The sequence below is a fragment of the Trichosurus vulpecula genome, chromosome 5, assembly GCF_011100635.1.
Source record: "Trichosurus vulpecula isolate mTriVul1 chromosome 5, mTriVul1.pri, whole genome shotgun sequence".
In the NCBI taxonomy this organism is placed as follows: Eukaryota; Metazoa; Chordata; class Mammalia; order Diprotodontia; family Phalangeridae; genus Trichosurus; species Trichosurus vulpecula.
This window is the reverse complement of record NC_050577.1, coordinates 289148293-289166417: the sequence shown is the minus strand read 5'-3', so window position 1 is coordinate 289166417 and position 18125 is coordinate 289148293. Positions and strand designations below refer to the sequence as shown.

Here is an 18125-nt window from a genome sequence, read left to right as displayed (position 1 = left end):
TATTGTCTTCTAATTTGATTTCCTTGGTCTACAATTATCCTTATATTTGTCTTTATCGACCAAACTTTTTTTTTATTCCAAGTCTATTCTATAGTAAATTGATGACTTATTTTCTGTGCTTTAACTTACAAGATTGTTCTGAGGATTCAGTGAGATAATATTTGTAAAGCACTAAGCCCAGTGCCTGGCATATAGTAGGCTCTTCACGAGTGCTTGTTCCCCTCCCCCAGCCCTTTCCCTTTTGCATCAAGGGAGTGGGTATAATTGCAGACCTGTTCTCACTAGTGATGATCTAAGAGGCAGAAGGAGTATGCTGCATCAGTGGGGTTATTTCCATGTTTTCAATGCTGCCAAAGAGAATGATCTTATTTTGATACATAAACATAACAAATTTAATAAAGAAGTCACTGAGATCCTAAGCATAAAACTCAGACACCAGGCTTCTGGCCATCCAGCCTTCGGGATTGGTCTCTGACCATGAGGCCTCCTGACCACCAGACCAAGGCCAGACCTTCTAGTCCTGCCCAGCTCTATTCTCCCAAGCCTACCGCCAAGAAAATGAAATTAGCATTCTTTCTGGAGTCTGGGGCACAGCCGCCCTGGCTACGGGGAAGAGGGTGACAATCTGTAATTCCCCGATGGCCAAACTTTCTCTTCTCCTTCTCAGTTCAAAGTACAGATTGTCCAGGCAGAAAGTCCTTCGTTCTGTGTATCATCCTTAATTCCTTACTTCTCAGCCCTATTCGTCTCATGTCATATCTTTCTCAGCCCTCCCCTTCCTTCTGGCAGGTCTTTTGGAGCCCACTTGTATCATTATCAAACTGCCCTTCATCTTGGACCATTTCCCTTCCCATCTTCTCATAGTCAGAAATCTGGCTCTTCCCATCCTCCCAAGAAAAAAATGGATCTCCAGTTACCCGCTTCAGTCCCTGCTTGTCCATGATTCCTTCTGGTCTTTTTCATCTTTTTAAAAATACTTCATAAAACCCTCTTTTCTAATTTTTCTCTTTTCTTTCTTTCTTTCTTTCCTTCCTTCCTTCTTTCTCTCTCTTTCCTTCTTTCTTTCTTCTTTCCTTTCTTTCCTTCTTTCTTTGTTCCTCCTTCCTTTCCTTCTTTCCTTCCTTCCTTTCTTCCTCTCTTTCTCTCTCTCTTTCTCCCTTCCTTCCTTTCTTCCTTTCTTTTCTTCCTTCCTTCCTTTTTGCCTTCCTTTTTCTTTCTTCCTTTTTCTTTTTTTCTTTCTATCTTTTTCTTTCTTTCTTTCTATCTTTCTTTCCTTCTTTTTTCTTTCTTGACAACTCTATTTCTAACCCCTTGTTTTTCTTGACAATTTTCTGCCAACATATAAACTGCTCTAGTCACTTCACTCTGTCTCTCTAGTCTTTCTCTGAAACCTCCCCTTTCCTAACTTCTTATATAACAAACTTAATAAAGAAGTCACTAAGATACTAGCTTTATAATTCCATTTGACCTAATACAGACATTTTTAATCACTGAATCAACAAGTATTGATTAAGCACTTCATATGTGCAGGGCTGCCTTGTCTTCAGGGAGCTTCCATTCTAACAGGGAAGAGAAGAAGCACATACAAAGCAAATAGACAATACATTTTTCTATTTTTTGCTACCCAAGACCAACTAGTCAATTCCATCAAAAAGAAGTGTCAGTACATAGGTCTGGCATCATATACACAAAATATTAGGACAATTTCCACCTGAATGGACTAGATGTTTTATGTAGATATACCCTTAGTTTCTTTTTTCCCATTAACTGCTTTATGACTTCACTCACACATCCTCAGTTCCCTTCCCTTGGTGTACAGCTCTGGACTTTGATTCAGGAAGACTTGAATTCAAACTCAACCTCAAACACCAAATAACTTCCCTGCCTGTTTTTGCATCTGTAAAAGAGGGATCATTGTAGCTTGCGGATAGAGTTGATCCACTGGCCAGTGGATAGAGTTCCAGACCTGGAATCAGTCAGGAAGGCTCATCTTCCTGAATTCAAATCTGGCCTAAGACACTTATCAGCTGTATGACTCTGAACAAGTCACTTAACTCTGTTTGCCTCAGTTTCCTCATCTGTAAAATGGGCTGGGGAAGGAAATGGCAAACCACTCCAATATCTTTGCCAAGAAAATCCTAAATAGGTTCACAAAGAGTTGGACATGACCAAACAACAATAAAAGAAATATCTTATAAAACCTGTAGGAACCACCTCCCAGGTTCATGGTGATGATCAAAGGAGATCACTTATGGCAAGTGCTTTATAAACCATAAAGTACTCCATACATGTCTGTTCTCCTCCTCCTCCTTATAACTGGTTTCTTCATTCCTTCATGAACTGATCAGAGGAGAGGTGTATCAGTGATGTATGGCTCAGAGGGATACTCCTTACTTCTTTCAGCCCTACAGGCAGGAAACCCAAAGCTCAGTCCCCGCCTTCACTACCACCTAGCAAGTAGAGGAGACCCCCCACCAGTGGGGCCTTGCCACCTACCATGGAGGAATGGAGACCCAAAGACAAGCATCTCCAACTCCTTGGAAAAGGGAGAAGACAGAAGTAGTTATGAAACTTGAGTTCTGCGCACTAAATGTTACATGATCTACACCGTTCAGCTGTAGCTCTATCTGAAGCTCCTTACTCCTAATGACCAATAACAGTTCTGTACTTTTCGCTATTTGGTGGCAGTCTGTTTAGCTATTAAAATGAGCATTAAAAGCTCTTTTCAATTTCTCAGATTCCCACCTCCCATGGCCCGACTCCCCCTCATGGCATCTGTTCAGTTGTAGTACAGTTTTGCAAATCTTATTTTAAACAAAGCTAAGAAAAGGGCTTTAGTAAGACTCCCTTAATATATACTGTAAGTAGAAAAAAAAACAAAAACTGGATTTACTATACTTTACTTATGACAGTATCACTTATGCTATATGTAGAGAAAGGCCAAGGATATGTGGAGGCCTGGCAAATTAAGATTAGGAATAGAAGTTATTTAATGGCCTCAAGATTCTGGAAAAAGTTGATCCTGCTTACAAAATTTCCTCAAAAGTGATCAATGTCTTTGACTGGGCATCTCCTTCAGAGAAAGAGAAATAGGAAATCACCTTCCCCTTTTATGTTGGGGTATGGTTAGGATATAAATTTCACTTCTTATCATTTAACCTACTGATTTTCTATTTAAAATTATTGGGGTTTTGCTCATTAGCAATAAGTGCATTTTGGCAGCAGGAGATCCAGCTTTTTAAATGGCACTCTATTGAAATGTACTGTACCTAGGTCCACATGTGCTGATGGCCTCCATGATGAGCTCAATCAAGGCACCATATCCAAACAAAGTATATCCCAAGGTATGGAGGGAACAGACAGAGGTGATCCCCAGCCCCTATTCCTGCTTTTCAAGAAAGTGTATAGCACAGAAGAGGCACCATATGGCTGGACATGAGCAAATGCTGTTCCAGTTTTCAAAAAAGGGTGAACGGCTGAATTTTCAAACTGAGCTTGACTTCGTTCCTGGCAAAATTCTAGATTTTATTATAAAACCTATAGGATCATAATTTTCAAGCCAGAAGGGATTGTAGAGACAAGAAAGTGCATCCCCTTCATTTAACAACAGATAATAAAAATAGCTGATATTTATATAGTAAGTTTAAGGTTTGCAAAGCACTTTATATATAAACACATATAATATATATATATACATTATATATACATATCTAGCTATATACCATGTGTATATATACATATATGTATGTTGCATATATAGGTGTATATATACACACATACACACATGCATACATGTACACACACAAACACACTGGATCACTACCTTGTCGTAGTAGAGGGGCTTGTGTAGCTCAATGAAACTATGAACTAAGCCATGCAGGATTACCCAAGACAGAGAGGTCTAACAAAAGGTGATCCACTAGAGAAGGAAATGGCAAGCCACTCCAGTACTGTCAAGAAAGCCCCGTGGACCGTGTTGGCGTGCTATGGTCCACAGAGTCATGAAGAGTCAGACACAACTGAACTAGTGAACAATAATATGCATGCTCACCGACACATACATTTAAAATATTTCATTCGATAAAAACCAGGCCCCAAAAAGGTTACATGATATGTTGTAGGTAATAGATGTTGACCAAGGTGTTGATTTCAAATGCACTGCTCCCTCCATCGTATCACATTATCCAACTTTCTACATAAAAATCTGGATATTTATTCTTTTGTCATGAAAATGCTATATTTTGCATTGAAAATTATCACAATAGGGAAAGCAAATTCTGTCTGTTATTAAATAAATAGATTTTGAAATGTTATCTTGCAAAGTATCTAAGGAAAAAGAAGAAGCTTATGAGCATTTATGAAATAAAGCTAAGCTATTTATCCCGCTTTAAATTCAGGAAAACTGCTCCACATCCTTGGACTCTTGCTCTAAATATAGGACAAGTGACAAATGTGCTCTTATTAATGTGTGACACTTCCATCATAAGAGCTGGTGTTTATGTAGAATGGCACAGTGGACATAGAGCCAGCCTCAGGATCAGGAACATCTCAGTTCAAGTCTCACTTCTAACATATTGTGGCTGTGAGACCTTAAGACAGTCACTTAACCTCTCCATGTCCCTAGGCAACTCCCTAAGTCTTAGTAGATAGAGCACTGGGCTTGGAATCAGGAAGACTGATCTTCCTGAGTTCAAACCTGGCCTCAGACACTTACTAGCTGTGTGACCCTGGGCAAGTCACTTCACCCTATTTGCCTCCATTTCCTTCTCTATTAAATGGTGGAGAAGGAAATAGCAAACCATTCCAATATCTCTGCCAAGAAAACCAAGAAAACCACAAATGGGGCCATGAAGAGTTGGACAGGACTGAAAATGACTGAACAACAAGAAGATATACATCAGTTGAAGGAGTTTCCTCATGAAGAGTTCCCTATACCAATAAAATAATGAAATCATAGATCTGGCCTCTCATCCAAAAAAGTCAAATTCAGAAGTATAAGGTGGGGCTTGGGGGCCACTGCCATTCATAGGCTCCCATGAAAAAAGGTCCACACTGGCTTTAGTAGGCTTCGAGCTCAATGAACCAACAAGTACATGACAGCCAAAAATACCATAGTCAACTTAAGCTATACTGATAGCCCCATAGTGTCTGGGAAGAGAGAGGTCACAGCATTGTGGCATTCTGCCTTGATCGGCCCACATCTCAATGAGTGTGCCCAGCTCTGGGAGCATCGTTTTAGGAAGAGCACCAATAAATTCAAGTGGGTCCAAAGTAGGGCAACCAGAATGCTGAAGGAACTGGCAACCAGGCCATATAAGCATGAGCTGACAGAGCTAGTTATGGTTAGCCTAGAGAACAGAAGCTGTAAGCAGAAGCCTTCACCTATTGGAAGCCTTATCATTTGGAGGAAAGATTAGATTTGTTCTTTTTGTCCCTGGAGGACAAAATAAAAGGTACATGGAGGAGAAGCAGCAGAGAGGTAGGTTTTGGGTCAGTAAAAGGAAAAACTTGTAAATGATTGAGAGCTTTCCCAAAGGGGAATGGGCTGCCTTGGGAAGCAGGGGGTTAGTGCCCTTTAACTTGATCCCAGAAACTCAGCGTTCAAAGCATCCTCAGCAAATAATTGAATCTGAACCATAACTTTTCAGGAACGTCATAGAAGGGTAGTTCTGTTGATTTGTGAGATAGACTAGCAGACCTCTCAGGTATCTTGGAATGCTAAAATTCCATGAGTCTAACACTCTAACAGCCCAACAATGATTATACTTAAATTTCTATGAAAAAAAAATCCTTTAACTAAAAATCATTATTTCAGCCCACATTTGGCGAGCTGTCCATTCCATCATCTCTCAGATGGCTCACAACTAATGGTAAGATTTTTATACTTCCTGAAATACAGTGGGGTTAGACATGTTGTTATCCTTGACAAATCATTTCTATTTGCTAATGCAGGAGTTCTACCCAAATTAGGATAAAAGGAGAGCTTGACATATTTGGCTTTCAGAAGAAAGATAGCCCTTTCTGATTAAATTTGGGGTCAAGTCTGAGTCTAAAAATGGGAATCATAAACAATAACATGCTATTCTGCAAAGAGTAAGTAAACCATAGCCATAAACCAAAGAAGTAATTTGCACACATGCCCCATAGAGAAAGGAAGGTTGGTTGTATATTAGCCTTTCCACTCACACTGACATACACTTAGCTTCTAATCAGTGTGATTTTCAAAAAACAAAGTGCAGTAATATAAAATTTTAAGTACTCACGCATCTTTAACAGCTCCAGCAGGACCTAAAATGTGAAAGACAATAGTATTAGCATTAACCTAATGCTCAGTTTAAAAATTAAGCCCCAATCATGCACTAAAATTACATTACAGTAGACAACAATTTAATCTAATAGCCATTAATATTTGAGAAAAGGAAAGCAAAAAAATGATGAATAAAATCCAAATCTAAATTTAATCTTGACTGGTTTCTGAGGACTGGTAGACAATAACTGAATCTTAAAAATGGAGTTCCTATAGATTAGTAAATTGGTGGATTTTCAGAAATAATTTTGTTATGTTTCAAGTCTTGCTTCCTTAAGGCACTATGAAAAATGATAACTAATATTATATTATATTTTTTATTTATAAACCAGGCTTGCCTGGTAGAAAATCTGGCTATAGCCTATAATCATTGCTATTTTTAGTATATACTCATCATTTCTTCTTTCTTTCAAAAAGATCTTATTTAAAGATAACCCACATAGCATATTTTCCACTTATATCAACACTAATAGGTAAAGCAGAAATAGAAGTATAGTAAGGAATCTAAGTAACAGAAAGTACATTTTGACCTGAAAGTGAGTGATTTCAGACAATTACATTGTTTAGCATCACTGCGGCAGATGTTCTTATGGACAGATGTTTCTCTGGGACCTAATCAGTCTACTATATTGTAATTTTACAAGAAGAAAGGAATCATGGTGGAAAATTTTCTTTCAAATATTTTTCATTCTCATGAAATTACCAATATGTGATTTGTTACTAGCTGAATGATGAAATAGTTCTGAACCTCAGTGTTAAGGAAATATTTATTTTCCTTTAAAAAATGAAGTAGTCTTTTGTACTGAGTAAGACTGACTACAAAAGGCTTCTCTGATCATTGTACTTTGTCAAAAATATCCAATTCAAACAATATTTTACTGAAAGTCCTCGTAGAAAAACTACCAAACCAGATTTTTCAGAGACATATTTCTTTACTCGCTTCACATTAGCTCAACATTGGCTTAACACTACATCTCAAAAATGTAAATGTTTTATCTACTATTAAGAGTTTCCCAATATCATAATTATCAATTAATATCTTGGCATCTTTTAGACATTGGCATGGGGGACGTAATGAGTTCTCTCTCCTCACTGCCAGTCAGAATAACAGTGTGTTGCCACAAGGAAGGGCATTCTTGATTCCAAAACAGCCCTTTCCTTAAAAAGGTAAAGAACCCACCATAGCTATCAAATTTAGCTCAGAACTCATATTGTAGAAGATACGCTTTTGCCTCTAATACACCGAGGGAACTAAGGGGTAAACCATAGAAAGAAAGCAATTTTGTTGAGCTCTCTGACACAAAAACAGGAGAAAGATATAGGAAAGAATCCCACAGGACCTCCACTCTCTTTTCTGGTGGCTCAATGAGTAGCCAAATTGACACCTTTGTCTCTGACAATATCTCTTCCAGGGCTTTCTCTTTTCTCATAGGCAAGGTAGCATCCTGAGCCTCCCCAACTAACCGACGCACTTTCAGGCAAAGCCTTTACGTTATTACCTCCCTCTCTGCCAAGCCAATAGCTCAGTCACTTACCTATTTACCTCTCTTTTCTTTCCCTGTCTTCTTTTCATATTTGTTTTTAGAATTTAGATCTGTCAGGCTACATGGCTTGTAATCATTGCTATGTTTTTTAGTATATACTCATTTCTTTTTTCTTTCAAAATGATCTTATTTATTCAAAGCCACATAGTATATTTTCCACTTATATTAACACTAACATTTAAAACAGAAATAGAAACATAGTAAGGACTCTAAGTGACAGAGAGTACATTTTGACCTGAAAGTGAGTGATCTCAGACAATTCCATTGTTTAGCATCACGGGGGCAGATGCTTGTGTCCAGTGAGTCCAGTGGGGTTTTCATGTCACAGAATAAAGTACCAATTCATACCACAGAAGAGGTATGAATGTAGAACTGAATCTGTTCCTATTTGCAGTTTTACATCTTGAAGGTTATTATGAAAAATTATATTCTCAACTGACATGATATTTTGATTGATTCTGATATTGATTTGATACTGAGTTTTTTGATATTTTGATACTGAGCCAAGAATCTCCCCCAAAGTCCAAATCCCCTCTATGTGAGAAAGGCATATCTGTGTCACTGAGCGAAATTCAATCCACCATGACGTTTGGTCACTTTCTCAAAATTCAAAGAGTTTGTGACTGAGCTGAGAAGGAAATCTCTTTCTAGAACAATGTTCAAAGCACATGAGACTCAAAGCTGAAAGAATTTTTTCTTTCCTAAAAAAATAAATGGTAAACACCAATTATACAAAATCTGAAAAAGGAGAAAGCTCAAATAAGCAAATTACTTTGCGGGTGTTATGCAATTATTCATGTTCCTAATGATAACCTAGATGAGAGATTCTGAACAGTGTTTGTGCCATGGAAGCCATTAGTGGCGTAGTGAATCCTATGAAACCATTCTCAGAAGGATGTTTTTAAATATTGATGGAAATCCTAAATTTCAATTAGAGGTTAATGAAAATAAAGCTAAAACATTCTCCCATTCAAGTATATGGACCCACTGAAATCTATACCAAGACTCCTTGGGAGTCCAAATCAAGAATCTCTGACCCTAGGGGGATATTGAAGTGCCCCTTAAGTCACCAAACGTTAAACTGTAGTCCATTTGATTCAGCATATATTTATTGAGCATCTATCCTTCCCAACACTATGCTACATAGTACAATTTTAGGGTTGAGTGCTTTATCATATTCTAATTCTTTTAAAACCCATGGTTATATATAATAATCAGTTCATCAGAATACCAATTAATGCCAAATACCCCATTTCCCAACCACCCTGGATAAAACATTTGATAAACCAATTTTCCTCCCCCAAAATTTTTCCTTCTAAAAAGCAATATGGGGCATAATTAGCATTTTTCAAAATCAAGCCTAATGGAATACAGTCTACATTTCAGGATCCTTGATGTAAATCTCTTCAAAACATTAAGACATGCCAGCTGGAAAGCACCTAATTAGTTACGGCAGCAATTTTAACATTATAATAGATGCATGCTACATCTTATTTCTTATAGGCAGATGTTTCTTTGTGACCTAATCAGTCTATATTATAATTTTACAAGAGGAAGGGAAGCATGGTGGCTAATTTTCTTTCAAATATTTTTTGTTTTCACAAAATTATCAAAGTATAATGTGTTCCTAGATGAATGATGAAATAGTACTAAATCATAATGTTAAGGAAACCTTTCTTTTCCTTTAAAAAAATGAAGTAGTCAGACACTTTTACACTGAGTAAGACTGACCATAAAAGGCTTCTTCTGATCGCTGCACTTTGTCAAAAGTATCCAATTTAAATAATATTTCACTAAAAGCCTTCAGGGAAAAATTAATTACCAAACCAGATTTCTTTTTAAAAAATTCTTTTCCAAAACTGGCAGAAAGCTATCTTCTGTCTACAAAATAATTATCTAGGATTGAAAAATACTTGAGATCCATACTGAACATCCTCCTTCCAACATAAATGATCATAACTATATCTATTAGTGTGTTATTGGAAATAATAAAAAGTGGTGGGAAACTTTTTCCCCTTTGTTCCATAAATTGTAAGAAGAACTATAAGAAGAAACTACATGAACTATAAGAAGAAAAGGAGCTTCTCTGATCTATTTAATATAGCTTAAAAAATGACAGAATCCTTTTTAACCTCAAATTTGTTGTTACAACTAGAAGCCCTATATTCAATCAGCTATGCTATTAAATCTCAGGTTAGCAACTAAAAGATGTGCTTTTTTTCAGTCCAATGTTTGTTTTTCAACAAGCCATTAAACATACAGATTTCTAAGTAATTTCTTCAAATATTTTAGTGGGTGGGGCAGCTAGGTGGTACGGTGAGTAGAGCACCGGCCCTGGAGTCAGGAGGACCTGAGTTCAAATCTGGCCTCAGACACTTGACACGTGTACCAACTGTGTGACCTTTGGCAAGTCACTTAACCCCAATTGCCCTGCCCCCCCAAAAAATACTTTAGAGGTGAAAAAAGGCTTGTGTGCTTAAGATATATCTGTATAATGAACTTACAAAAAATAGCTTTGTTCAGAGTTGTCCTTGTTTAGATGGTGTATTTTTACTATGCAAAAAAAAAAAAAAAATTTGAATAAAGGTCAAACAGTTTGCAACCAAAGATAACACTAGCTTCATGTGTATATAGGTATAAACCATGCAGAGAGATTTTTCCTCCACAGTGAGATGGGGATTTCAGGCCCAAAATTGGGAACATATTCTATTAGAATGGCCTTTAACATGATTGAATTGTTCAGCTGTAACAATTGGTATACTGTGAACTCTATTAAAAGAGATGATAGAAATGGATGGCAATGAACCAAACCCACAGGTTCACAGATCCCACAACCCTCTCATTTCTGCTGAAGCACCCAGCTGGCTAGTACCCACAGAGGTTACTTGGCCACTTCCACTTGGGATGTCTCATCATCACTTAGGGGAAAGAGGGTGAGAGGAGATGCTTTGTACATAGTAGATATAAATGTCTGTTGTATGTAAATGTTTATTGAATTAAATCACTTCAAATTCACTCATCATCATTCTCCAAGAGCCAAATTCCTCCATCTTTATCATTGAATCACCATTGACCCAATTGCCCAAATCTAAAATCTTGAAATCACTTCTCACTTTTCCTTCCCCTTCAGCCTACATACACACCAGTGAGACTTCCTAAAATGCCCTCTGCCCATCCTTTCTCTGAACTCCCCCTCATACAACTTTAATCTTCACCTTCTATTATGTCACTCAGATTTCTGCAAAAATCTCCTTAGGAGCTGAGGTCTTTAATTCTTGATTCTCCTCCCTCTAATTCAGCCTGCAACCCTGAACCTTGTTTAATACTCCATTTAAATTCTTCTTTTTTCAATATATTTATTATTTACTTTTAACATTTTTTTAAAATTTTGAGTTCCAGATTTTCTTCCTCCCTTCTACCCCTTCCCCATCCACTGAGAAGGCAAGTAAAAAGATATCAATTATACATATGAAATTATGCAAAACATTTCCATATTAGCCATATCACAATAGATAGATAAAGCAAAATATGTATATATATACATACATATATGTATATATACTCAATTTGCCCTCAGAGTTCCTCATTTCTCTCTCTGGAGGCAAATAGCATTTTTTTTCATCCTGAGTCCTTTGGAATTGCCTTGGAACATTGTATTAATCAGAGTAGCTAAGCCTTTCACAGTTGATCATCATCACAGCATTGCTATTACTGTGCACAATGATCCTCTGGTTCTTCTCACTTCGTTTGGCTTCAATTCATTTAATTCTTGATTATTTTGTTTACTGTTGTATGATGTTTGTTCGTCTTATCTCTCCCATTGTAAGGCCTTTGTGGGCAGAGGACTAAAACAGACAATGTCTGTCTCCCGGCAATGGCTAACAAAGTTCTGAACACATACTAGGCACTCCATAAATACTGGATGAATTATCGATCCAATTTAGGCATGGGCAAAAACAAAACAGTCCATTCCCTCAAGAAGTTTACATGGGAGGAGAGGGAGGGGACAGCAGAAACACAGATATGTAAATGCAAATTTGGGCAGACTTAGCATAAGAGAGCAATTAAGCCAACTGAACTAGAATGAAATGATGGATTCCAAGAGCCTTAGAAGTGACCTTAAGCTAGACTTGAACTTAAGGAGAGAGTTTGCCACCAATTTGCAGTTAATTTAGGTTTGTAGATAGCCAAACCCATACCATTCAGGTCTGAAACCAAACCCAACTACTTCAAAGGCTGGAATTGTTGGTCTAGATGACTGTGGAGATTAATTTCCAAAACTCCTCTTTAAATTATTTCCACACAGATAATAGCAGAATCATCATGGAAACATTCTGACCACAAGCCTTCACAAAAATAGAATACAAAGAGTTGCCAACTGCATTATCACAGCTAATCAATCAGTTCAAAAATCACGGGCAGAATGCTTTTGTAACAGCTCCATTATGACACTCATAGAAATGTGCCATGTTGACATGGACCAAGTCAACCATCCAGATGTTTGGGAACACCTAGACCTCGGATGTCATTTTCCCTTGTTTTCATTAAGACGTTTACATGGTTTCCCACTAGCCATAGTCTAAAGGACTATGACTGGATGAAGAGGCCCAATTGGCCTATTGGATAGCATGAGCCCAAGATGGAGGGTTGCTCATCTGTCTGCTCAGCCAAGGATTAAATAGAGCAAAATAAGGAGTTAAATTGCCTTTGTTTGATAGCTGGTTGCCGAGAGAGAGAGAGAGAGAGAGAGAGAGAGAGAGAGAGAGAGAGAGAGAGAGAGAGAGAGAGAGAGAGAGAGAGAAAGGAGTAATGATTTTTAAATTAATTCTTTAATCAAGACATTTTTATAGACAAAGCAAAAAAAAGGTCAAGCTAATTAACTGGGTTTTCAAAAGTCACTAAAAAGAGAATACATTCCATGAAGATACCAAGCCTTTAAAATGCATTTCTAGGCTAGGGGAAAGCTAGTTCCTAACCCCAGAAAGTGATAATGTCCTGAAGCATTAAGAAGTAGAGCGTTTTCATTGTTTTATTTTAGTGCATGTGACTATAGTGGCTCTCAATTCTACCTAGGTTGAAAACTCAGCTCCTTTGGGGAAGCTTCCCCAATTCATACTGTTCTGGTCATTCATTCCAGTGTATAAGAGGTCCCTTCGGCGCTTACGCATAGCTAGGTGATAGCAATGGAGATAGAGAAGAAAGGTTTCTAAAACTTGAGAGATGCCCAGGCCTAAGGTTACGTGGCCTCCTTCACTTCCTGAGTTCAAATCCAGCTTCAGACACTTACCAGTTATGTGACCCTAGGCAAGTCCCTTACCCTGTAAAATGGAGCTCATAATAGCACCTACCTCCCAGGGTTGCTGAGAGGATATTTGTAAAACAGTTAGCACAGTGCCAGGCACATAGTAGGGACATAATATATGCTTCCTTCCTTCCTTCCTCCACATTCAATTTATACTAAGCTATTTCGCTTTGGTTAATATACTACTTTCCCGCTTTGATTTTAGTCTCCCTGACTAAACTATCGATTCCTCTAGAAAGGGAATTGAATCTTGGGATTTTAGAACTGGAAGAACCCTAAGAGGTAAAATAGTCCAACCCCTTCATTTCCCGGGAGTTGGGGCCCGGAGAACTTCACCTGAAGTAAGCCAGGTGGTCCAATGGTCACTAAGATCAACTCAGATTGTAAAACTCCAAATCTATCACTGTTGCAATTTGAAATATTTCTATTTCTTTTCCTCACCCGTCCCTGGATACTTTCTAACGAAGTGCCTGGTACACAATGTTCAATTCACAAGTGTTCAGTAATAACAAACTTACAGAAATACTTTCTAGGGACAACTTCATCTTGGCCAACTATGGTGAATATATATGGTGAACTCTTAATTACATAAGCAGTGATTATCCAGTTCATGGATTGTTCCAGTCACTTTTCTTTGGAGTTTTGACTCTTTTCTCGAGTACAGTATTAGTATCTTCATTTCTCTAGGGTGTATAGGATATTTTTTAGGATATTATTTATTCTTCATTTCAAAAGTGGAATAGTACTATAAGGTAAAAATAAATCCAACTCAATTAACTAAAAAGAAAAGTGATATGATCTGGGAGGAGAGAGGAAGAGGATGAAAAGCTATCCATGATTACTTAGGTCAAGTCACGTCTAGGACTTGGAAGGAAGATTTCTGGTTCACCTACATTTGGGAAACATTTAAGAACATTTGTATCTTTTCTTTGAAAAGAAATGTTTCTAAAAATTTTCTTTAAAAAGGTAACTTAAAGATAAAACTTATTTTTTAAAAGAAGATACTTGGTGCTTGCTTCGGCAGCACATATACTAAAATTGGAACGATACAGAGAAGATTAGCATGGCCCCTGAGCAAGGATGACATACAAATTCATTAAAAAATAAAATAAAAAACAAAAGAAGATACCTGCTTCTAGATGTAATGTAGAATATTTATGGAAGCCAGGTGGCACAATGAATAGAACATAAAACTTGGAGACAGGAAGACCTGAGTTCGAATCCTAACTCAGACACTTACTAGTTGTTATTGTGTGCACTTTGTTCTCAAAAAGGACCAATGACATCACAATGAGTGATGTCTTGTCTTGTGTGTGAATTGGATTTATGTGAGGCAGAGCTTGGAACAATCGTTAGCCTCACTCTCTCCTCCAGAGTCATCAGATCTCAGTGGCAAGATAAAAGTCCAGATGACTGGTGATGGCCTGGGATGCAGTGGGTGACACTTAATCACTCTCTGTCTCAGTTTCTTCCTCTGTAAAATGGGGATAATAGTAGTACCTACCTCCCAGAGTTGTAAGGATTGAGAGAGCAAATATATTTAAAGCATTTTGCAAGCCATAAAGTGCTAAATAAATGTTGGTTTGATGATGATCATAACAATGGGTGTTCCTGTACTTAGAAGTATTTGAAAATTAAGTGCAGTTTTCTGGAACATCTCAGATAGATAGAAAGATAGATAGATAGATAGATAGATAGATAGATAGATAGATAGATAGATAACAGATAGACAAGTAGACAGACAGACACATAGATAACAGATAGATAGGCAAGTAGACAGATAGATAACAGATAGATAGACAAGTAGACAGATAGATAGAAAGATAGATAGACAGACAGACAGATATATAACTATAAATCTCAAACCATCAGATTTTTAGGGCACTTTAAGACTTTTTAAAGGTTGTTTTTTTTTAATTCAGAGGGCAGAGGGGGAGGGAAGGGGACAAGTATTTATTAAACATCTACTATGTGCCAGGTACTGTGCTAACAGGTTTACAAATATTATCTCATCTGGTACAACAACCTTGGGAGGGAGGTGCTGTTATCATCTGCTATTATTATCAACATTTTACAGTTGAAGAAACTGAGGCAGACAGTAGTTAAGTGACTTGCCCAGGGTCACACAGTTAGTAAGTACCCGAGGTAGAATTTGAACTCAGCTCTTCCTGACTCCAGTCCAAGGGCTCTACCTACTGAATAAGATTAATTATTTAATTTGCTTCATGTACTTTTGCAGCCTCAAAATAACAGCATATAAACACTTAGCTAATACTTTACTTGGTATTTATGATACAACTCTCAAGCAAGAAGAACACCCGTATTTCTATGTTGTGCTTTTTCTTTTTTTTCCACCTTATTTTTCTCATCGTGGCCCATTTCCTTTCTGGAAACAAATTCCCTACCACCAGCCAACAGACGACATCAAAGCAGCGATGAACAAACCCTGAAGCCAGCCAGCCAGCTGGATTCTCAAGCAGGGAAATGTTTGGGAAGTGACTTCTCAGATGCAAGGGCAGATTCATCAAAGAGGCAGTGCAATAACTCTCCGCTCACTGTGTTTTTCCTTCATGTTACACAGAGTGGACTCCCTAGCCTGTTCTTCGGATTGAAAGTCATTTCTGGCAGATTGAAAACTAGGGGAGGAAAGAGTGTGCTTTTCTGTGTGCCATCCATCATGAATAACAGAAGCTTATGACCCACTCACCAAGAGGACCCATACTCTGAATTTTTATCCTAATAAAAATGTGCTTCCCTTCACATCCTAGGGGATAGGTTTTTTGAAAAAGTTCTGCAAATACATTTTTATAACTCGAATCAGTTTCCCACTGGCTTATAAATTCCCAAATAACATCATCATTTCTGACTGATACTCAAAGTGGCTACTACCACACATCTATAAATGTATTCTCTCCCTATTCCAATGAATGACCATTTCTTAAGGACTTACTATGTACAAAGCACTATGCTAAATCCTGTAGATACAAAGAGAAAAGTGAAAAAGGAGCTCATATTCGGATAGGAAGGAACGAAATATAAAGAAGCTTTCAGCTGCAAGTCAAATGGACTGACCCATCATCTTGCATGTCATTCCCAGTAATAAAACCATACTGAGAGCTTTTTTTGCCCCCCCCGTCAGTCTACTAATTAATCATCTACAACAATCACTTATGTATATTGCTTTAGATCTATATTTTATGGAAACTGGTAGCTTGTCTTTTTATAATACAAATAATCACCTGCATGAATGTTTTTGAAATTTTCAGTTTTCTTGAAGTGTAGTAAGATGAGTTTGTACTGAGTCATCCAGACTTTTCCACCCAGTTCCCCCGGTGGCCAAGGGCACACAAATGTAAGAAAGCTAGCCAACATTAGGGGTGTAGTCTGAGGCCCTGGAACAAATTTTTTTTCATATAGCTAACAGGCCCCTCTAGAGATCAAATGGGGTCTCATTAGCACCATGCTCTGAGTTAATCATTGGAACTGTTATATAACCCTAGGATGGCCACTCCCCAATGGCTTCCTGAAAGCCATAAGGCTGGAAATTTAACAGGCAGTGAGATGGAATTACGATTCTTATCAATGGGTAGATAAAGGTTATTACAGTGATGCTTTTATATCAATTTATACATGCTAAAAATCTAGGTTCAACTACTTCTCTAAGACTAGAATTTCCTGTAGATTCTGGGTCTTGACCAAAAAGGACCCCAAATCCTTCTTTCTTATCAAGTTAGAGCCCAGATATGTAGTCACTGATATCAACAAGGAATTTTTTTTCCAGTTAACTGGCAAAATGTCTGAGTTAAACCTATTAAAAACCCTAAAAAATAAGGGTCAGAGTTTTTCACTGAATCCTGAACTCTTTAGAATGAATTAAAATAAATGACTTGCCCAAGGTCACAAAACAGTTGGCAGAGCTCTCAACTGACTACCAGTAGAAGACTCTAGGGGCAGGCAGCTATTTGCATATACTGGACTGGTTATGATAAGGCATTTAACATAACTGAATGAAATGAAGTAAGAACAGTCATCAAAAGAGGCAATTAAATAGGTCAGATAGATAGAGACCACCCAAAGCAGACCTTGCCTATCAGAAATCATAAGAGGCTAGCTGGGGAAAGTAGGAGGGATAGAATTGAGAAGAGGTCACCCAACACATGAGCTGGCTGGCCCTCAGGACTGGAAACTTCTGCCAATCAAAACAAGTGTTAAAAAGAGAATTGTCAGTGATATGTTTCCAATAAAAAATATTAACAGCAAGTCCCTGTTAATTTTTTAAAAACTCTATCACACATTGTTTATATCCCAATAAAACCCTGATATTTCAAATCTCCTTTCTTAATCAGAACCCCATGCATTTTCCCTACTTAGTTAATTACCTTTTCCATAAAGTCTGATCTCCCAACCACCAACACTTCTCACCCCATTACTGTAAGGCAGGGAGCAGTGCTGACAAGTCATTTTTTTTTGTCTTCTGCTTTCCCCTAATCCTATCCACCCTTCACCTGCCAAAATCATCCTGGGTTCCTCTGCTGTACTTTTCCAGTGCCGGCATCAAAGTAGGTAATGTAGTGCTCTTGGGTGTGAGAAACACAGGTCTCTGCAAGAGTATGTCTGTTTGGGGGGAATGAGGAAGAGTGGGAAGGGGGGTGAAGAAGGGACTGCTTTCTCCAGTAGGATTTTCAGATTACATAGAAACTCTCAATCTCTAATCCCAGACACCAAGCTTTCCTCTTCCCACCCCTGAATGGTCATATGTCACAGATTTCCAGTTGGGAGGCAAGCTAGAAGTAACTGATTCTATTCCCTTATTTTCCAGATGGGGAAACTTGAGGCCCAGAGGATTGTGAAAGAGGTTGGAATTTGGAGTCAGGTGCCTGAGTTGTCTTATTTTACTACCTGGATGAATTTCTGCAAATCATTTGTTCTCTACGAGTCTCAGTTTCCCCCTGTGATAAAATGAGGGGAAGAC

General features: G+C 37.9%; 1 protein-coding gene and 1 non-coding gene across 7 annotated transcripts in view; one reads left to right on the top strand and one right to left on the bottom strand.

The window, feature by feature from the left end:
- Nucleotides 1–18125, bottom strand: part of C5H12orf75 (chromosome 5 C12orf75 homolog) — a 92174-nt gene that overhangs the window by 18175 nt on the left and 55874 nt on the right. For all 6 annotated transcript variants that reach the window (XM_036759997.1, XM_036759993.1, XM_036759995.1 and 3 more), the window contains one exon: nt 6264–6288. In XM_036759997.1, coding sequence (XP_036615892.1) covers nt 6264–6288 — 25 coding nt within the window. The remainder of the gene's footprint in view (nt 1–6263; nt 6289–18125) is intronic.
- On the top strand, nt 14162–14268 carry LOC118852525. Its single transcript, XR_005010597.1, has one exon. It is a non-coding gene; the product is annotated as a U6 spliceosomal RNA (small nuclear RNA).